At 39.1% G+C, this 23,403-nt stretch overlaps 1 protein-coding gene across 1 annotated transcript in view; it reads left to right on the forward strand.

Moving 5' to 3' along the window:
* The window catches only part of KCNH5 (potassium voltage-gated channel subfamily H member 5), a 320,302-nt gene that overhangs the window by 77,079 nt on the left and 219,820 nt on the right, over positions 1-23,403 (forward strand). The window contains exon 7 of the mRNA XM_019924286.3: positions 10,088-10,514. Coding sequence (XP_019779845.1) covers positions 10,088-10,514 — 427 coding nt within the window. The remainder of the gene's footprint in view (positions 1-10,087; positions 10,515-23,403) is intronic.

The raw sequence follows: 23,403 nt of genomic DNA on the forward strand, positions 1-23,403 counted from the left end.
TTAAACATTAGGGAATAATTCTGACATGGAGGCAAAGAAGGTTGAAATATATTGCAATATGTATACTATAATCCTTAAAATTTTTTTGCCTTAACTATCTATGGATACTTGCATAGAAATTGCTCTTTATCTTTCTGCATAGTAATTATCACTATGCTTGAGAATACATCATTTCCTCACTCTTCTTTGAAGGAAGTTCTAAACCTCCATCCCTACTCCCTTTGGTCTTTCTGTTACTTCATTTTATTCCATGATTTTATCTCTGCTTTTACATAACACATGCTAACTCACAAGGAACATGTTTTATCTTTATATTGGAATTTTTCATCTTTAGGAAGTTTGTTTATTAGACATTGTGGATAAAGGGTTAACAAAACTATTTCTCCTTCTGCATTGACAGATTTTACCTTTGATCAACTGTCTTCCTTTGTTCTCCCAGGGACTGATGAAGGAAATATGCTATCTATGTTTCTAGACTGTATTACTTGTATTTAAAAAAGATCTCTGATTTGTAAATTACATCTGGACTATGAAGAACTTTTAATGAGCTGTAAATAACCTGATGAGGATACCACAGCCTAAGGGTTCCCTGATTGATACAACTCCAAGCATATCCCTTGTGGAATTCTGAAAGCTATACCTGTGTTGTTATTATAGGTGCTGGGTTAGGTGACATTTAAGCCTAGACCTGAAAGATGAGTAGAATTAACTAGGCAAAAGGAGTAGTTAGCGGGTTAGGGAGAGTGTTTTTAAAATTCACTTTTGGAGACCCCACCAGGTGAGAGAGAATATAAAAATTTTGAAGAAAGGAAAGACATTTTCTATAACTGGAGTACAGAGAGCAGAAGATAGAGATGCACAAGGGAGACTGGAAAAGTAGGCAGGGGCAGGTTGTGTTAAGGAGTTTGGATTATTGTAAAGGTGGCAGCAAGTTACTGAAGGTTTTAAAGCATCTCCCAACCTGGTTTGCTTGTGCATATATCATGATATTTGAAAAAAATATCGAGACTTAGGCAATATACCTCTCTTTTGGTGCATATTTTGATCATGCTTTATATTCACTCTGGACCAATGGATATTAATGAGAACCTTTTTTTTCCATAATAAGAAGCATTTAAAATTAGTATATCATGGATGTTGCTTAAAACAGATGTCTGTCTATCTCTCTATCTATCTATCTATCTACTATCTATCTACTATCTATCTACCTATCTACTTATGCCACTGTGTATTGATAAGAATATAAATAGACTAAAACAGGTGGTATGTACAAGTTATTTAAACTGAGTTTCTCTACTGAAGCATATTAACTAATGCAGGGAGTAATTAGTATTATTTCTCCATGGATCTCTTGGTAACATGAGTTGGAGAAATGAGTTCTGAATAGGAAGGAGGCAATAGAACTTGTTATATGGGTTAGAGATGCAGATAACAATTGTAGTTTGCTACATTAGTTTTCTTTCAGTCTTTAAATTGTACTCTACAAAAGGAAATGGAAATGGACTATTTAGTCATTCATGTACAAAATCTACTTAGAATAAGACCCCAATGCTTATACAACAGAGTGGTTTCTATATAATTGCCTAATATTGTGCTACCCATGAAGATTAAATAACTATTAATTATTAATTACAATATCAGTGCTAGAGGAGTCAGAAATTATTATGAGAGATTTCTGTATTACTTAGTTTATTCTTTAATTAATGTATTCATTTTCTTAATAAATATTTGGTGCTTACACTGTGGCAGGGAGTTCTAGAGTGTGTGCTAGGGATAAAAGAATGAACAAGGGCTTCCCTGGTGGCGCAGTGGTTGAGAGTCCGCCTGCCGATGCAGGGGACACGTCGTGCCCCGGTCCGGGAAGATCCCACATGCTGCGGAGCGGCTGTGCCCGTGAGCCATGGCCGCTGAGCCTGCGCGTCCGGAGCCTGTTGCTCCGCAACGGGAGAGGCCGCAACTGTGAGAGGCCCGCGTTCCGCACAAAAAAAAAAAAAAAAAAAAAGAATGAACAAAACATGATATGAATACACAATCAGAAAGAGACAAATGGCACGAAGGGAACATACCTGGTCCTTTGAGATTATATAATGAAATGACCTGCTCTAGACTAAACCAAAACAGATTTTAGAACAACGGAAGCTATATGATTTTAAACTATGAGTGACTTCGAAAGATAACTCTTATATAATGTTCAGAATAGAGTGGACGGAGTCAAATGAACGCCTTAAGATTTATTAGAACACTTCCATAGGTCTAGGAGAGAGATGCTAGTAGCATGGTTTAAGATGGTGTCAGTGGCGATGAAGAAAAGTGAATAAATTGGAAAGATATTTAGGAGTTAAAGTTAATAGGGTTTTAAGATAAATTGGGTATGGGAGATATCAAAGAAAGGGGCAACATGAATACTCCTTGGTTTCCGGTTTGTGTAATCAAATGGCTAGTGCTTATATATTAGAAAAGAACCAGGGGCAATGTCTGGAATGGGAAGGTGGAGGGGAGAGTAGTAACATTTTTTTTTTTTTTAATGGGAGAGACATGAGATATTTAAATGTCTATGGGAAAGATGTAGTTGCAGGGGGAGTGGCTGGATTTTTGAGCAGAGGAGAGAAAGTTTAAAATATAGTGGATAGATGAATTCATAAGACAAGTAGTAAAATTGCTAGGTAGTTAGGAGATGTTTTGAGATTGATGATAATGAATTTCTAGTGGAATCAGTCTGCCCTACTGTATTACTTTCTTAAGCAGTTCTTAAACACAGCCCTGAAGAAAGCTGATAATTGAGTTAGAATTAGGGTTTTGATACAGGTTATAATGAAGAGACAGACATGCTAAGGAATTCAGGATGTATGGTGGTGTTGAAATTATAGGGCCACATAAAGAAGAAAATGGAGAATGGAGGGGTTAATAGATTGGGAAAAAGCAGATCTGTCAGTAGACTGGAGATTCAATAAGGTTGAATGTTGATGTAATTGGACGGTTTAGCTCAACATAGAAGAAGATGTGGTCAGGAAACAAGGTGGTTCAATTCAAGATTTCAGAGCCGGAAAACGTTTTAGATATGAGAAATTTCAGATTATGACCTCGGGAGTGGGCATCTAAGGAAAAGTGAAAAGATGGTTGGAGATGAATTGGTGGAGAAACTGCGAGGCCAGGTTTTCAGCAGGGTCATCCACGTGGAAACAAGTTACACAGGGTGAGGGCAAGCTTTAGGTGAGGTTGGATTTAAGAAGTATTTAGGAGGTATATGAAGTAATAACTTGGAGTTCTTTGTTCTCATGGAATATTTACTGGCATAAATTCTTGCAAAGCAAAATAGTGACACGTTTCCCAATACAAAAGGTAAATAATATCTAACAATTGCATGTTAACATTTATTTTACATATTCATATCTTACCTGTTTGGAAGAATGTCTTGTTAAAATGAGACTTCTGTATCACATACATATCTATGTTGCCCCCATTTTAAGTCAAACAAGTATGAAATACTGTACACATAAATACATGTGCTTTCCTCACATTTGTATCAGTTAGCTTTTTTTCCCACATAACAAACTACTCCAAAACTTTATGGATAATAACAATCACCATTTATTAAACTCACTTTCCTGTGACCTGAGTGATTCTGCTGACTTTGGCTAGATTTGGCTTATCTCAACTAAGTTCACCCGTACGTCTGCGGTAGGCTGCTGAGATGGCTGGTGACTCACTGATCCCAGATGGCTCAGATGGATGTCATAGGGCTGCTCCTATGGTCTCTCATCCTCCAAAAGCCTAGTTGCCATTCTTCATATGGCAACTTAGAATGGCCGTGGGTTCTAAGACCATGACTGGAGGCTATGCTTCTTGAGGTCTAGGCTTGGAACTGGCACAGTGTCACTTACACCACATTCTGCTGGCCAAAGTAAGTCATAAGGCCAGTCTAGACTGAAGTCAAGATGGGGAAATAGACCATATCTTTTGATGGGAGAGGTCACATTGCCAAAGGGTATGGATGCAGGGAAGGAAATGACCCGAGCTATTTTTTTCCAAACAATCTACTACACATCCTGTGTGTGAGAATGCTAGATGTAGGTGAAAAACCAAGCAACTGGATGTTATAAGTCTGTACTCCTGCTCTCTCACCCCCACTTAATTATCATGTGTCCTTGGACAAGAAAGGTCTTTGATCATTCCTCTTTTGTTTATAAAGCAAGGGGGGAAGAAGGTAGGAAAGAATACTAGCTATCAGCCTACTATCCTTAGTGATAATCAAATGAGAGAATTGATTTGTATTTTAAACGGCTTTATCATTGTAAGCCATTATTTTTATGCTGATTACATCCCACATCTCTTTAATGTGGGAATCCACAAAAATATCCTGAAGAGTTAATAACGCTGAGATATCTCCTGGATATTTTTCTTTATGCTCCTATGGCCTGAGGGGCTTTTCAAGTAAGGAAACCGGCTAGAAAGGAAGGCTGATGACTGAAAGTTCTCCATTGACCCTGCTGTGTTCTATTATGCATTTGATGTGTTTGATATTCTCTTCCAGCAGTGGAACCCCAGGGATTTGTGAGCTAAGAGCTCAGAGGTTGGGATAGAGGCAGAATGCCACTGGAGTGCAGAGGAAGGCACAGGAAGATTGGAAAGCATGGAGTGAAATTAAGCAGAAAATGAATGAGCAGACAAAACTGGTGGAAAGCACAGAATCAAGAGGTTGTTATAAAAAGGTGTTAGGACAGAAGGGAGTCATTTTATTTTGGCCTGTCAAAGTATCCAGTATTACTATATGGGTTAAATTAAAATTCCCAACAAGGGATTAAATGTAATTTGAGGAGACTTGCCTGGCAGCCCAGTGGTTAAGACTTCACCTTCCAATGCATGGGGTGTGGGTTCGACCCCTGGTTGGGGAGCTAAGATCCCACATGTCTCGTGGCCAAAAAACCAAAACATAAAACAGAAGTAATATTGTAACAAGTTTAATAAAGAGTTTAAAAAATGGTCCACATCAAAAAAAAAACTTTAAAAAATTATGTCTGTAAAAAAAGTATAATTTAAGGACCAATCTAAAGGTTATGAGGGTGAGTTATAAAATAAGTAAAATCTCTTATTTTAGATAGAGTTGAATATGACACCTCTTCCCCCTCCCCAAATCACATGATACAGAAGAAATCATTAATCTGAATTATGTACCGTGGTGAAATGTTAACCTTAACAACACAACAGTGACTAATGGATTTTCCTTAACATTGTTTTGATATTTAAATAAAACATTCTTTAAAAATTACATCAATGTTACATGTAGAGCTCACGGAAGCCACTTTGACTTCTAATGACGTCTAATCCCTAAGAGTAGTTCCATTTGTATTTAAACTTTTATAAATGGAATCATGCAATATATACTCTTTTGTGTCTAGTCTCTTTTGTTCAGTATGATACTTTTTAGATTCATTCTTGTTATTTCATATAGTTCTAGTCTGTTCATGTTTATTTCTAGATAGTATTGCATTGAGTGAAGGTGCAATGATTTATCCATTCTACTGGAGATGGACATTTGGATTGTTTCAAGTTTTAAGTATTTCATCAAATTTTAGAACAAAGTCATTAACTTTGAGTTTTGATGATAGTAATTGCATTAAATTCTTTTGGATACGAAACAGTGGAGAATGAGATAGCTAAAAAAAAACTTTCCAAATAAAGCAAACACTTCTGTATTACTCATTTTGAATAACAGTTTCTGGTTTGATAAGTAGATGAAAGGGACACTGTGGACAAATTAAAAGGTGAAACTTTGGGGTTATGTTTGAGAGCAAAAAGGAGTTTGGTTTGACTGGAGCACTATTGCTTGGCAAAGGCATGGTTGGAAATGACCTGGCAGTGTGGACAGAAATGGGGTTGTGGACCTTGAAGGCCTGTAGAAATTGTGTTTAATGTCTATAATGAGCCTCTGGAGGATATGCTCGATACTGTCTTTTAAGAAGATTAATATTGCAATGATTATTGGGATAAGGACAGGAAGACTGCACAGCAGTTGGCTATTGTGGGAAATGCATGAAGAATCTGAAGGACTAGGTCCATTCCTCGCTAGCTGTGTGACTTTAGACAAGTCGTGTAACCTGTCTGAGCTTCAGTGTCCGCCTATGAACAGTGGAGATAGGAGTCCTGGTATTGTGAGAATGAAATGAGTTGGGCCATGTTAGAGAATTGCAGACTCTCTAGGGTTCTGGGGCCTCCACAGACCCCTAAGTGGGCCACTGTTGGGCCTGGGTGGGAATAAATGGGAGGCAAGGTATTTAATCTCCTTTATTCAGTCTTATAGAGACTGCCTGTATTTAAGCCAATACTGCTGGTACAAATGTGATTTGTTTATATCTAGAGCACATTATGCTCTAGATATAGTGAGGTTCAGAATGAGGTCAGCTAGTGAAGTGCAAGGAGTGTGGACAAGACTGCCTATATTTGATTCTTGGCCCCTCCTCTTACCAGCTGCATGAACTTAGTCAAATTATTTAATGTTTCTAGGCTATGTTTAGTAATGATACCTATCACATAAGATTATTAACTATGCCCCCTCCCTGCCCCACCACACACTCAATTCACCCCACCCACATTTACTTGTGTCGTAAAAAGATTTTCATACATTTATGGAACGTATTGACTGCTTAACCTATTACCATATGCCATACTTTGTAATTACACTAGGTATATTCTTCAAGGGGTTTAGAGTTTCCTGGGATACCATACATGCAAACAGAGACTTGTAATAAAGTGCTATTATGATGACTGTTGTAATAGAGATGGACAAAGAGGACATGATAATACAAAATAAGGACACCTAACTCTCACAGTGGGTATAACAATGAAGATGGTGGGGGAGGTAAGAAGATGTCAGGGAAATGGACAAGGAGGAGAGAGTCTCTGCCATAAACTCTAAGTAAGACCCCGGCCACCAAGAGAGTGGGAGGGAAGAGTGCTTTAAGTACAGGGGACAAATTGTTCATGTGGCATGAAACAGCATGGGCACTCTGGGAACTACACATAGTTGAGCATGGCAGGAGTCTAGACAGCAGGAGGAGGACTTGCTGGGAGAGATGCTGACCAGACAGGCAGATGCTAGGTCCTGAAGGGCTTTGCATGTCATAGTAGGGAGAATACTTGATTCTGTAGGTAATGAGCTAATACTAAAGATTTTAGACCAGAGAGGGACATGATTAGATATGTATGATGTAAAACGATAGCAGGCTGGTAGCCTCTACAGTGTGATCACATAATTAAAGGGAGTGAGAACAGAGGTAGTATGGCTGATGGAGGGGCTATTCCTGTCACACAGTGAGAAAAAACATGAAGCCATGACCAAGGCATGGCCTTGAGAATAAGAAAGAAGGGATATTTTTGAGAGATTTCTTCAGGTATATTTTGAGCACTTTGAATGCTGAGATCCTCAAGACTTGATAACTGGTTGGATGTGACAGGAAAGGGGGTGTTCAGCCCCAGGTCTGAGAGACTGGCTTCATAATGATGTTGTTCACAAGAGTAGGGACATATTACCTTTTGAACACCTATGGAATATCTAAATGGAAATGTACAGCAGGTATTTGGCTTCTGTAGCAGGAACTCATAGAAGTCAGTTGAAACATGGGCATGGCGTAAATCATCCAGGAGAGGCTGAGGGTAATCGTAATGAGAATCCTAACACATAGAAGAAGCATGGATAAGGTTAGCCCCAGAAAATGATTTTGAAAGACACGTCAGCTGGAGAGTTGGCTAAGATCTAGGAGAAAGTGGTGACATAGAGCCCATGACAGAGAGAGTTTACGATACTTACCAAACATTTTGTAACATTTAAATAATATTGGACATGGCTATAGAAAATGGTGCTTTTTGATTAAGTGGAGTCCAGAGTAGGTACCCCTCAGGGTGGATCACCTCCTCTTGGAGAGATCTGCCTACATCAGAGGTCAGGGGAGTGTGTCCTCCTGTTATTTGGGCCTAATTCGGGTGGGTCCTGATTCTTTACATTCTAGTTGAGGGTTGTGACTAGTTTTTAGTTTAAATGGGGTTAAAGGTTTCCTCTCTGTTTTTTCTTCTTTTGTTTTTAGCTGTGTTTCGAAAAAAGAATTCCAGTAGAAATAATTTTCTCTGTAGTATTGTGTTGGCCAAAACGTTCGTTCGGGTTTTTGTAAGATCTTATAGAAAATCCCGAATGAACTTTTTGGCCAACCCAGTATTTAAATAGAAGTAACACAGTTCCTTTAAAAATTGGAGCTAAGTGGAAGACAACATCTACAATAACACTGTTTTTATTTTTTAATTTAACCCTTTGAGTTTTTCATGCATTTTGACTATGGGTTTCTTTAGAGCAGAAGCAAGGCACATTTGTCTTAATGTCCCCAGGGCACAACTTAGAGCCTGTCATATAGAAATCCTCAATAAAAACTTATTTTTGTCTTTCTTGTTCATGATTATGTAGTTCCTTTTTTGAGAGCTTCCAAGCTCTCCTGAATCTTCTTACCTTTCAACATCTCATTTCATTGAATTATGCCAATTCATCTTCTGAATTTTATTAATGCTACTCTTACTGTCTAAAGTTCAATATCCCTGCCTAAGAGCCAGGCCTAAGGTTATCGAGGTTGAGACAGAAAACTGTCCGGATGCTCCTGTTCCTTTTTTTGCTTCCATAAGTTCTCCTGTTTTTACTTCTCTTTGTTTTCTCTCTCTCTATTTCAAATTTTTATTTTGCAAAATTTCAAATATATACTATCATATAGAGTATAACCAAATGTATTCCCAGCCTCTTTTCACTGTAACTTTACGATGCCATAATTGGAGTCTCATTAATGTTACATCTGTTCTACTATACCAACCAGTTCCTCCATGTTGATCAGACTTAAGTTCAGAGTAGGTTATGTTAGCTGCCTTGTCTCCTCCCTGGGATATAGAATTAGCAGTAAGGAAGTTATGGACTCTGTGAGACTTGGAGGTGATGATCAGATGAGAGGATCCTGGGTCACTGCTTTGTCTTTCTCTCATGCACCAGGAATGGCTTTACCCTCTCTACCTGGGTGGCTTATCACATGCTTCCTCAAAAAGTAACTTTGAGAACTTCACTGATTGAATAAAGTCTGTGCTATATTTCCATTTGGATAATGCTATATTTGATTTTTTTTTTTTTTTTTTTTTTGCGGTACGCGGGCCTCTCACCGCTGTGGCCTCTCCTGTTGCGGAGCACAGGCTCCGGACGCGCAGGGTCAGCGGCCATGGCTCACGGGCCCAGCCGCTCCGCGGCATGTGGGATCTTCCCGGACTGGGGCACGAACCCGTGTCCCCTGCATCGGCAGGCGGACTCTCAACCACTCCGCCACCAGGGAAGCCCTATATTTGATGTTTTAAGCTTCTTAACAAAATATGAATTTTCTTGCTGCCATTCCCTTAAAGTATTCTTTTCAATGACTATTGCCAGAAGATGATAGAGTTTTGTAGGTATGTTCCCATTCTAGGTTCAACTCTTCACTTTTTCACAGCTCTACAAATTTAGTGCTTATCATAACTGTGGCAGGAGGTGGTGGAAATAATGGCATTTGCTCATTCTAATATACACAGAAGTATTTCCTGTTTGCTTGACAGTAAAACTAGGATTCCTTTTTCAGAAGTTTTGCTGTTCATAGCATTTATAAAGAAATAAAATTAAATCTTTTAGAGTACAGGAAAAGTTTTGTAGGAAGAAGAAATAAAAGGTCTAAATTCATCACCCTATTTCTATACTCTGAGTATATTGCATTTGAGCTATTTTCTCCTTTGGTTTTTCTCTGTGCTATTTATACTCCACTTATGAAAATAAACTCCGTCTTCCTTACCTAATGAAAAGTTTTTTTATCTAATAATCTACAAATATCTTTTTTCCTGGTGGGAAGGAATCTGCATTTAAAAAGTTTCTTTATCACTTCAGCTTTTTGTTGTTGTTGTTGACTTAAAGTGGGAGCTGTAGTATGTGTATGTTCTTAGTATATAAATGGTGATTGAGTTCATTAAGGTGAACCACTGTATTCTTTTCCTTAGCCTCTTCTTTTCTGAAAGTGTTGTGTCATTTCTTTTTTTTTTTTTAATTCAGGGAATCAGCAGTCTCTTCAGTTCTTTAAAAGTGGTGCGTCTCTTGCGACTGGGCCGTGTTGCCAGGAAATTGGACCATTACCTAGAGTATGGAGCAGCGGTCCTTGTGCTCCTGGTGTGTGTGTTTGGACTAGTTGCTCACTGGCTGGCCTGCATATGGTACAGCATTGGGGACTATGAGGTCATCGATGAAGTCACAAACACCATCCAGATAGACAGTTGGCTCTACCAGCTGGCCTTGAGCATTGGGACTCCGTATCGATACAATACCAGTGCAGGGATATGGGAAGGAGGACCCAGCAAGGATTCACTGTATGTGTCCTCTCTCTACTTTACCATGACAAGCCTTACAACCATAGGATTTGGAAACATAGCTCCTACCACAGATGTGGAAAAGATGTTTTCCGTGGCCATGATGATGGTTGGCTGTAAGTATCTTTTCTTTTCTTTTTTTCAAAAAATTATTGTTGTTGATAGTTCTCCAGGCTCCAGTCTCTGACAGGAGTAAATGAAACTACTTTGTCTTCAGAAAAATGTTTAATTCATGTCATTTACATTGGTTTAATTTTTATTCAGCCTTAGAAAATAAAAAGGCAAAATAATATATTTTACTTTTTAGAATGTTTTAGCACATGAAAAGCAGGATGAATGGACTGCTACAAAAATTAGAATGGGAACTCTTTGATATAATTCTGTTCATAGCATTGTACCTGACAGAGCTATCTCCAAAAGGAGACCAATATCTAGAAAGGCAGCATCTGGCATATTCCATAGGTTTTGTGGGCAATGCATAAAATTCTGAAAAAGTAGACAGGATCTGATATGAGATACCCTGTTTAGAAAATGTTTTATTTAATAATTAGTTTTATGTAGGCTTTTACAATTAAGACTAAGCAAAGAGTTTATAAGTCTAGTCTCCATTACAAAATTCTAGCTGGAATATATTCCGGTCTGAGAGAATGAAAGTATTAGTAAATGTAAGCTTATTCAGCAATGACAAAAGTGTCTAGGATGTAGCATACAGACCTGAGTACTAAATGTCTTGATGATGATCTTGGGAGTAGAATTCTCTCTACAGGAGTGAAGGACCAAGTATTCTAAACTCAGACTGAGACTGGATGATACAGAAGATCAGAATTAAGGAAATACATACAAAAGAAAATGTTGAAAAAGGAGTTTTTTGAGGGGGACTTCATCACCATACACACCCTCACGTTGACTTTGATGATTTATCCAAGCCTAGTTCTGAGACCTAGAGTAACCTTAGGACTGGAGTTTTTGGTTTGTTTGTTTGTTTGTTTTTTGCGGTACTTGGGCCTCTCACTGTTGTGGCCTCTCCCGTCGCGGAGCACAGGCTCCGGACGCGCAGGCTCAGTGGCCATGGCTCACGGGCCCAGCCGCTCCGCGGCATGTGGGACCCTCCCGGACCGGGGCATGAACCCGTGTCCCCCGCATCCACAGGCAGACTCCCAACCACTGCGCCACCAGGGAACCCCCACACGGGATCTTTTGTTGCGGCATGCGGGCTTTTCTAGTTGTGGTGTGCAGGCTTCTCTCTAGTTGTGGCGCATGGGCTCCAGAGCGTGCGGGCTCAGTAGTTGCAGTGCGCGGGCTTAGTTGCCCTGTGGCATGTGGGATCTTAGTTGTCCAGCGGCATGTGGCGTCTTAGTTTCCTGACCAGGGATCAAATCTGTGTCCCCTGCATTGAAGCCAGATTCTTAACCACTGGATCACCGGGGAAGTCCCAGGACTGGAGTTATGATTAGTGTTATTAGCACCTTTTAAGCCTCTGGGTCATGGTAATTGGTTTTTGGTCTAAGCCATCCATTTGAGATTCCACATTATAGAATTTTATATTATGACACTAATGGGAAAAATGTTAGAGTCCAGGAATGTCGGCTGACTCGTGAAAGGTCAGTATCTTGGGTCTAAACAAGGTACTTTTCAGCGTTCATAATGTCTGCAGGCTATTGGTCACCAATGTTAACAGTTGTTTAGCCTTCTGTACTCCTTTGTACAGGTACAGAAACAAGAACACACAGGTTCTCTTCACTGCTTAAAAGTAACAGAGGGAGAGTGAGAATTCCAAGTGCTGTTTCCTCCAGAGGCTTTTAGGAGGAAAATGTTCTTACAAAGAGATCTTGGTGATCTCTTAATTAAACTACTGCCTACACACTGAAAGTGGTAAGATGTATTGGCAAAAATGGTGCTTTATAAATTCAGAAGACAACGTTTTGTCAGATATAGTATTTATTACTGTACTACTTTTAATATTTATATAATGCATTTTGCCTTATACTTGAGCATAGTTAGATTAAAAAAATTATTTTGAATTACAGATTCACTGGAAGTTGTAAAGACAGTATAGTGAGGGCCTTTGTGCCCTTCCCTTAGTTTCCTCCAATAGTTGTATCTTATATGACTCTAGTACAAGATCAACATTGGCATTGGTACCATGTGTGTATATAGTTCTGTGTTGTTTTATCACATGTGTAGATTCTGTAACCACCATTGAAATCAAGACACAGAATTGATCCATTACCGCAGAGATCTCCCTCATGTCACACTCATGGGCTTCCCCCAAGCCTCCCTAACCCTGGCAACTACTGATCTGTTCTTTATCTATATAATTTTGTAATTTTGAAAATGCTATATAAATGGAATCATGCAAAATGTGATTTTTTGAAATTGGCCTTTTCCACTCAGCATAAGTCCCTTGAGATCCATCTGAGTTGTTGAGTGTATTAATAGTTTGTTCCTTCTTATTCCTGAGTAGTATTCCATGGTTTGGATATACTGCTGTTTAATCATTCATCTATTGAAGGATATTTTGATTCTTTCTAATTTTTGTCTATTACTATAAAACTTCCATGCACGTTTGTGTAGTTTTTTATTTGGACATAGGTTTTTAGTTCTCTGGGATAAATACCCAGAAAAGAGATTTCTGGGACATATAGTGTCTATTTATTTTTTTAAAGAAATTGTCAAACTATTTTGCAGAGTAGACATACTAGTGTAGTTTGATTTTCAGCAAGAGAATAACAGAAAAATAAAATCTATGTAGAGTTGAAGGACACCATTATTTACTTTGTTTCTCAGGCCCCAAAACTTGGGAATCATCCTAGTTTCCTGTTTTTCTCCTGTATTACATCTATTCATAACAAGTTTATTGGCTTTACCTTCAAAATACTCCATTCAAACCACTTCTTTAGAAATTCTACTCAATGCCACCCTCCTATAAAAAACCACCACAATGCCAATCACTCTTATTCTCTTCCCTTTAATCTTTTTCTTCATTGTATCTACCAAGACCTGAAACCATGTTTACTCTGTTTTTCTTTTCTTCAGAATGTAAGCTCCATGACACTAGGGCCTTTGTGTACCTTTTTTGCCTCTATATACTCAACTTCTAAATAATTCTTAATGCCATGCTCAATCTAAATTTGTTGTATGAATGAATGAAGTTGAATATGTCCCTGATGATTATATTAAGAATCTCCTGTCATTGAATCCACCCCAGTTAGGTCTCTGATGAATATACATGCCAGAAAAATGCACACTTTTTGAATTTTAGCCATGATTCCTTTGTGAAAGCCCTGGTGAGCTCACCTGTATTGTCTGCCTGTGGTAGTGTAGCAGCTTCTTCAGCTGGATTGCCCCAATCTTGTCTTTCATGAGGCCTGATAATAAGTTCTGAGAGGCTAGTCATTAGAAGCACCAACAACCCTTTCTCCCACCAATTTTTTTTTTTATTTTTTTTTTTTACCATCTACGTTCTGAATTTACCTACATTGGAAATTTTCACAGATTCAGTTGAGTTTTCAAAACTTCATTTAGTTCAGAGTTGGTCCCATTCTTCTCTACTTCATGTATGGCTAATTATATTGCTATATCAAAATTTCTTTCTCCTCTCTTTGTCAGTTCCTGTCTTAATTTCAAGATGAAGTTCTGGTCATAAAGTGGATCCTTTTCTTCCTGAGTTTCTGCTATCTCCTTTCAACACCTGAATAAACCAATATCTGACATCTTTTACCTGTCGAATTCGGTTTTCTTTTTATGCCTCTGAACAAATCCAGCTTCTATAGCCAGAGTGTTCCAAGGAGATGCCTTTTAATTTCCTTCTTAGTTCTTGGGTCCTTAGTAATTTCATGGAATATTTCCTTTGCAACAACCCAAGAAGCTGATAGAAAACTGTTAAGACCCATGAAGTGTTGCAGTAACTTCCCACAATTCCAAACTAATTAGACACACAAAATATCAACCAAATGTGGCCATTTCAGCTGTTTGTGATCCTAGTATGATTTTTTTCCTGAGATAGTGTTGCCAGAATCTTGGCTCCCTGTACACTGATGCCAAAATGAGATACAGAGGCAGAGTTTTGGAGGAGAAAGAAAGGGTGGCTTTATTCTTTGCCAGACAAAGAGGGGAACACATCAGGGTAGCACCTCAAGAACTGTGCCCCGCTCCCTGGGGAATAGGGAGAGGTCTTATAGTCAGGGCTCATGGTCAGGGGTATGTGATAAGGATCAAGGTGGTAACAGTCCTGCATTCTTCTTTCTTCTGCAGTTTCAAAAGGGTGGGGTTGCTGACAAGATGAGGATGTGTGCAGGGTCTCAGGTGGTCACTCTCCTAATCTTGATGAGCTTCTCTGGTCCCTTTAATCTTGCCTCAGGTGGTTTCCTGGCTGCAACTGTTCACATCTGCCCTTTGGAACTCAGGGAAGGTCATGGAGCCTGGAGTCTTGCCTATAAGAAACGAGGGACAAAAAGGCCTCTGTGCCTGGGAGCCCCATAGAGCCCTGCTGTGTGTGTGTGTGTGTGTGTGTGTGTGTGTGTGTGTGTGTGTGTGTGTGTGATGGAGAAGGGGAGTAAGGGAAGAGGGAGATAGAAAACTGGTTTATGCTTTCAGCTGTGCTAGGATCTAGTCGATCTGTGCTGGCTATTTGAGAAGCACCACTTGTAACCTTATAACTCAATAACTGAGGAAGATGTTTTGTCAAAAAGTTGTTGGAGATACCAAGTGCCTATTTTCTGTTGAGAAAGTAATCACGGCTTGTAAATGATAGCTTCATTTTTCTGGAGAAAGTCATCTGAAATTTTTGTGCCTTCCAGCAAAATGTAAAAATTTCAGTGGCAGCAATTCCAGTTCCTAGAGATTTTCTGAGCCCTCCTCTTTCTTTAATGGCCTTTCCTCTGAGACTCCTCGGTCCTTTCTGTTACTGAGTCCAAGCTCGCTCTGTTCACCGCGAGACAGGCCAATAAATCGGTAAACGAGGTGTTGAGGCAAGGAAAGACGGCAGACCGAGAAGATGGCGGACTAGTGTACCCAAAAAAACATCTTATGGGGTCTGGATGCCAGTTTCTTTTATAGAACAGAGAGGGGAAGAGTTGAGGAAGAAAAGTAAAAAGGCCATTTGTCTTGCAAAATCTTCTTGCTTGGCCTGCATCAGGGAGGGGATGTGTTAATTTCTTCTTTTCTGCAGCCATTCACAGGTGGGCAGGGTCAGAATGTCTCTCTGTGAGCTGAACAAAGTCCTTTTAGTTTGTCAGGCAGAGAGGGTCAGGGTTCCCTGTGGCAGGCCATTGTGTATACTTACAGCTGTAGGTAGTGATTATGATAAGAAAAGCAATGAAAAGCAAAGGTAAAAGTTAAAGAAACAGAAACAACGTGGAGTCAGAATTCGCTCTTCCCTGTTAGATTGCCCCCTGATGCTAAATTGCATGTACGCTCTGTCCTGGACCACAGTCTCAAAGGTCTCCTTGTTGATATCAGACAAATCTTCAAACAGAGTTTATGACCACGGCCTCCCTTCAATCCCAGTCACCTTTTGTTTCCCCTTGATCCCTTCTATGTCAGCAGGATCCCAGAGTATTTCTCTTACCTGCTGTCTAGGGACTTCTTAGGCTTATATCCTTTGTTCCTACATTCCCTCAAGGTAGAGAACCCTCCTGCTCAGATTCCAGATCTGGAAGGGTTGTTTCTTACATACGCCTACCACCATGTGTTTTTTACCTCAAATTTGTCTTCTCTTAGTTTTGGCATGCTCTATGCCTTGAGTGCACTCCTTGGTTCTGGTAGCAGCCATTACTACCCCAGGACAGGCAGTTCTGAGTGAACCTGACTACTCTGCTGATATTCACGAAATTCACTACTAAAGGGCTTTTGTGAAAAAGAGCATTTTCGAAGTTTAGTTCTGCAGCAGTTGTGGAGAATAGCCTACCTTATTTTTTAGATCAAGATGTGGGTAATCTCTGCTAATTTACTCAGTAAATACTTAGTGATGCCTTCCTGAAATATTTTCAAATCCATTTCATTTATATAATCTTATTATTGAGCCCCTAGTAACATTCTTTTTTTTCCCCAAAGATTAGCAGACTGACTGATTTTGCTTCTATTTAGAAAGCACCTTCATACACTGATGATTTGTTTTGATGGCTATAAAACAAAGGAATATGAATTGGAATATTCGGATATGATTATCCTTTTTGTCTTAATGTATTTTTATGAATCCTCTTTTAAAGAGGATTTATCAAGAAAGCAATTGCTTAACTCTTTCTTCGTTACTAAATAATCACGTAAAATATTTTAGTTTAATGCAACAATTATAAAAAACTTTACATTTGCATATTTCACTACAGTTTTATAAAAAAAGAAACAAAATAAAAATGTGAATAACTTTTTGCCATAAATCACGTCCAACCATAAATTAATTTGCTTTTGTTTGCTTTGTTTTGTTTTAATATACTATAAAATATTAAATACATTAGTAAACATGTAGACAGTATATTTCAGAGGACTATAAGTATTTGGGTATTTATTTTATTTAAAAACATTTTTCACTCTTTCCATTGTTGTCTGCTTAGTTGCTAAATTGAGGCAGCCTACCTCACATGGTATATGACACTCAGAATTTGTCCTGGTAGGATGCCATCCAAACTAAGTCCTTAAAAGTAAAGCAAAGCAAAATGAAAAACTACAAATATGAAAATTGCTGAGGTTTAATTGGTAGAGAAGAAACCCAGTTATAATAATGCTAATCTGCAATTTTTAAATAGGATGTAATCCATGACAGCTCAAACAGTCTAAGGACTTTCTGTAATTCACTGGCAAATGGTTTAGCACATTTAGAAGAATAGCAGGGGAGTGGGATGTGTATGACAGGAAATTTGAATCTCCATGTGGGTGGTTAAGAGCCACCAGGGAGCACTTAGTTACACACTGGTCACTCAGCATCACACATCGGAGACTGATGCCACACATCATATTCTCCAGTTCATGGGCTCAGTTAGCACTCTCTGTGGGGTTCATATAAAAGCCAAACTGAGATTATGGGCATTGCCCTAACCCCCTCCATAGGAAATGGAAATAAATACAAGATGGTGAGACTCAGAGATTGGGAGAATACAGAATAAGGTGGAGCAAAGGGCTGTGTGACGTTGGATGGCTTTTGGATCTCTTTGGGTTTTAATTTTTTCAAGTGTGAAATGCAGATTTGAGATAAATGACTTTAAAGGTTCCTTTCAGTACTAATATTCTGTATATCTAAAATTCGGTTAGCGCAGTTATGCCACTGTCCTTAGAATTGGACTGGTTATTGGAGATGAGGTTAATACGGAAAAGGAAGGGATGTCACTTAAAAGTTTTAGGGCTTTTCATATACAGTGCATATCTTGTTTTATGGAGAATAAGATGTGTCTTACATGGAATATATTTAATAAAGAGCTTAGAGGGAAGAACTTCAGGGAATATTATGGAGAATAAAATTATACTTTTGGAAAGAGCAGTGTTTTTCCATATAGAAGCTAGGAAGACTGAAAGGCATTTGCCTCAGGGCATAGGAATAGACCCCAGGGAGAGTGCCCAGTGGGGACTCTGAAGGATATTTGGCCTGGATGGATATCTAGGCAGTTTAAAAGTGAGTTGTTACACTTCTCCAAAATTAAAAAAAAGTTTCTTTACAAATCTTAACATGAAACTTTAGGTGACACAGATATAATATTAAGTTATATGTTAAAATTTTTCTGGCCCTCACTATTGTGGTGTAGGTAGGAAATGGAGTGTGAACATACTGATTTTTAATTCTGGTTTTAGTTTTAACCAGATGGAGAGAGCTTTAAGCTTAATGTTTATTTTAGAAACTGGGTCAATTCTTTGTATCTGCTTTACCCCTGCTTGTAAAAAAGACTTCTTCTTTTTCTCTTCTCTTTTCTTTAATGAGCTGAGTATCCCATGAAGAAAAATATTTCGTGGAGCTCAAAGTTCAGGGTTATAGGCACCGTTTTTTATGGTTTAGTAGTTTCAGATGTACGGTCCAGTAGTTTGAAAAAGACTGTGAAGTGGACTTTACTCCCTGTTTCTTATTCAAAACAGAACTTGTATCTTTCGCAGGAATGTTCTTTTATACTCATATTTCTTTTTATGCCTAGTCACATTTTCACAAAACCTCTCAGATTCTACAAAGTTTGAGTTTTCCCAGAAAACAACAGGAAATTTTCTCATTCGCCTATTAAGTAGCCCACCTCTGTGCAAGGATTTGGTCTCTGGAACTACCTTGTGTCCCTGTATTACTCAAAATTATTGAATTCATTCAGCATTATGCCAGGTGTTCTGGTAGTTATTGGTATTAGGGAGACAGCCTGGATACTTCCTAGCCCTCAATAAGTTAGCGGTATGGTGCATGTCAGACAAAAAAATATCACTGAATCCTCTCTCTCTCTCCTTCTCTCCTTCTTTTCAACCCCATCTCCATTCCCATCTCAGTCCCCATCGTCATCCCGGACCCTATCTCTCCATCTCCATCTCCCTCTCCATCTCCATCTCTATCTCTATCTTTATCTCATCTCTTTTTGTACTTTGAACTAAGAGCTAAGACTTTGAACAGGTGAATAAGGAACTTGGGCTGAAGAGTAAGGCTGGTAAGAACAGAGTCTCTGCTTGTCCTGTTTATTGTATTTTTAGCACAAAGTATTGTGCCTAGTTGGTAGCTGTGCTAATTAAACATATGTTGAATAAACAAATGAATAAACAAGTTCACCTGCCTCAGCCTGAGGAATCCAGGAAGGTTTCTAGGAGAAAGTGACTCTTGAGCTCAGAATACAAAAACAAGTCTGTGAATGAGGCAGGATTTAGGTACTTTCTAGGTAAAGAGAACCCATGTGAAAAAACATAGGAATGAACTGGGTTGGCCTTTTCTGCTGCACTCCATGTATTTCACTTTGGCTTGAAGAGAAAGTAGATGTGGATGGGGAGGAAGAAAGGAACCAAGGTGCCAAAAGGCTTTGTATAGCTTGAGAAGGAGTTTGTCTTTTATCCTAAAGGTTATGAGCTAAAGAAGAAGGATTTTATTCTTCAGTGCAGAAGATAGATTGGAGGAGATACAGGCTGTGGGCAGAGAAGCAAATTGGCAGTAATCTAGGAAGGCATAAATGAGGTGGCAGGGATAGGGAGGATGATGGTATGGCTTAGAATCGGTAAAATCTTTTTTTGGCACATGACCCATCATTTCCCATGGTCTAGCACAGACAGTATCGGCTGTGAAAAGACCATGGGCTTTGGAGTCAGACAAATCTAGGTTCGATCTTGTTTTTTTTTATCACCTATTAAGAATTTACATCAATCATCTAAACCCTCATCTGTAAAACAGAGATAATAGTCCCTACATTACAGAGTTATTTGAAATACTCAGTAAAAGATTGTATGTAAAGTTGCTGAAACATTGTTTTAAGTTGTTATGGTGATCAAACGAATGAGTGAGATATGGTAGAAGGAAGAGTTCAAAAGGACTTGTAGATTTCTGGCTAATTCAGCTGAGTGAAAGAGAAAGCGCTTTTCTAAGATGAGAAAGAAGGGGCAGGTATTACTGGGGCAAGAGTGCAGTTCTTTTTTGGACATGTTGAGTGTGAGGGGTCTTCAAGTCATTTGTTAGAGATGTCCATGAGGTTAGAAGTGATAGAAGTGAGAAGTGTGGCTTTTGGGTTCCAGAGACATGAGGCACTGAGAAATCTCTTTAGGAATCACAGTGTAGAAAAAAGAATTGATGTCAAGAGCATGCAAGATAGAGTCAGAATGAAGCTGACCAAGGGTGGACCCTGGAGGAAGGAGAGCCAGAGAGGTTAGGAAGAGAACCCAGAGGGGTAAAAAGGAAGCATGGATCCAGAAGAAGGGTTTGTTGCTAACAAAGAATGAGAGAGAACTTGAAGAAGTAAGGGGGAACAGCAAGACAATGGATATTGAATCAGGGGCGATCTGACTGGAATTAGGAGGCCATGTGACCTTCCATGAGTAGTTTCATTGGATAGTTGAAGGGAGAGAGCCACAGGGGCATTTGTCTTTATGAGCTCTAAGTCTTTTTTTTTTTCTATGTGAAGGAAAATAATTTTAATCAGTAGCCGTTAACCTAGTGCAGGTAGACTATGCTTGTACAGTATTTTTCACTACCAGTGTTGCTTTTATCTGAATCAACTTTCAAGTTCAATAAAATATATTTAAATTAGATTATTAGGTGTATTATATATGAGTGGAGTTTCCTTTCATGTTACAAAATGGAAAACAAAAAACTGACTTTGAGAGAAGTTTTTATGAAATCCCACTTTCTAAGAACAGTCATTTTAGTCAGGGGAGATTTTATTTACTGATGACTACAAGATGACTTGGGACCTTAGAATAAATTTAGTTTTGATTTCTGTGAATGTATATTGCCTGGGACAGGTTGTTACCTTGTAGGAGAAGTGGTGCTCTGCTGTAGAGAGCACTGGGGACTTGCATGATCCTTACATAAGTAGTATCAAGGATCAGTGGACATATGATTTAAATTTTGCTGGAGATAAAATAGTTAGATTTTTTCCCACAGGTTGAAGGACTAACAAGTCCATAGATGAATATATTTAGAACATGTTAAGATAAATATCATTCCCAAAGACCTTTATGCATGGATTTAAGAACTGCTTTGGAATGCTCTAAGAGGGGATTTTCTTTGGGGCAGTTTCTAAGCCAACTAGTTCCCAAGTGACTGCTTCTAACCTACTTATTTAATTTTTACAAAAATTGTGGTGACTGAGGTAGGCCTCCCTTGGAGTTCAGGTGCCAGGCTCACGGTCTTGGGTTTGGGCTGCGTGTGTAGGAAAGAAGATTTCTATGGGATGAGAACTATATCCAGGTTGACTCTCTGGAAATATTGGAGGCTTTTAAAAATTCTCTCTGGAGATAGCTCTGGAACTACCCTTTTAGATCCTCTCTTCTTTAAAGTCAAATTTATGTTTAACAACCCCCAAAAGGCTTAATATGTGAAAGTCTAATTTGGGAGACTTACAGATTTAAAATGAATCTGTAAGGGAAGGAAACTTAAATTCATGCCTCTGGTTAGACTTTAGCAAAGCAGACAGGTCTAGTGTTGACTCTTTTAATGAGCCTTATGGGGTGGAAGCCAAGACATTGGGAACTTTTCTTATACTGAGCTGCGTATGTGTTTGCCTGTCAGATTCCTTAGAAAGGGCCTCAAAGGACCTTCATAATAGGTGTGTTCCCCTAACTCCTTCCCTTAGCAGGGCCAGTCTTGAGAATAACATCACTTCCCTTCACCTCTCCCCACCATTACTCACACTGACTCTCTAGATTCCATCATCCCTAAACAATTCCCAATCTGGATCTACCTGCCTCTTTTGCTCCTGTTCCAGGATTGCTGAGCACAAGCTGGAATAAACCACACAGCCCTGTGAATAGGTGCCACTAAAATGCATGGTTCACAACCTTAGGGATCTTTACTTATTTTAGGTCATCTCCTGCTCACGTTTGCTGAGCAGCTATTCTTATGCGACTCGCAATGTTTTCTTTCCACTTCTCTAAACCTATGACGACCCTTCTCCATCTCAGCAGATGGCCCTCCTTTTATTTCTCTGAAAAAGAAAGGACAACTGTAGCAAACATGCACTCCTTTCGTTCCTGACCCCCTTCTGACAAAGGCAGGGTAGAGGAGGGGTGGGGGTGAGAGGGAGGGGGCCGGCAACATGCACAAAACCTCGCAGGCCAAGGTAGTGGCTTTTCTTCTGACTCAGATCGGGGGACTTTTGAAGGTTTGGGGCCAAAGAGTGGTATGATTTGTCTTATGTTTTATAAAGATCAATCTGGCTGCTGCGTGGAAAATGAGCTGTAAGGGGACAAGGATGCAAGAGGGCAGACAGGTTAATAATAGTCAAGGTGAGAGGTGATGGTGGTAGTAGTTAGAATTGATTAGATTCTGGACAAATGGATAGGACCAATAAAATGTGAGGATATGAGAGAAAGTGAAGGTCAGCATCTACTTTTAGGCTTTTGGTACAAACAACTGTGAAGCTAAGTTGTGCATGGTCATTTGTCATGTCTAATGGGCAGTTACATATATGAACCCAGAGTTCTGTGAAGTGGTCTTGGGTGTGGACATAGATATGCTTTGTCTCTTGATATTTTATTTCCTCCAATTTTTTGCCCTTCTTTTTTCTGTGTTGTCCATCTCTCTGTCATTCTACTGGCTCTTTCTCATCAGCCCATAAACATGGTCATGTCTCTTCAATCCTAAAAAAAATACACGTATGTGAATAAAACACTTGACTTTGCACTCTCTTTAACTATTGACTGTCTACCAATTCTCCCCATTTTAAGTAGGCTTCCTAAAGCATGTGTCTTTACTTTCTTATCTCCATTTTCTACCTATTGAAAGTGGACTTCTTCTCCTGTACCACCTCTCAAAGTACATTTGCCAAATTTCACAAACACCTTTTCATGCATATAGAGACATCTCCCTTGGCTTTGTCGACCTAAAAAACAAGAATCCAGTTCAAGAGGCAAAGTGTTTATTTGGGATAAAAGAATTACAATTGAGCATATACAGATATAGGTAGAAACCCAAATAGTGTTCTGATTATATGAGAGGGGCTCAGGGTTTTCTCTCATGAGAAAGAAAGGAAGATGAGGTAAGTTGTTGTTTTTTAGAAGTGTTCATTGGTACAATATGATGAAAAGCTAGATTTGTACTTCATTGATTGGTCAGGTGATGTAGTCACTAGGTAAATGTTCATTTATCAATCCTTTCAATAGACAGGATATTCTGGTTTCTTTTGCTTACTTCTTGGAATGGTGGCAGATTGGTCCAGTTCAGAGGTACAGAAAATGGGACGTACAAAGTTATTCCTCTGGAATGGTTGTTCTGGCTCTGTTTTAAATGGCTCTACTAATGTCATCTTTCACAGCTTCTTTGATGTTTATCTCTCCCTGGTTCCCCTCCCACTGCTCTGGCTATTTCTTCTCTGTTGCTTTGTTGGATCATTATACTCTGTCTGTCTCTTA

Source organism: Tursiops truncatus, chromosome 2, assembly GCF_011762595.2.
Source record: "Tursiops truncatus isolate mTurTru1 chromosome 2, mTurTru1.mat.Y, whole genome shotgun sequence".
Taxonomy (NCBI): Eukaryota; Metazoa; Chordata; class Mammalia; order Artiodactyla; family Delphinidae; genus Tursiops; species Tursiops truncatus.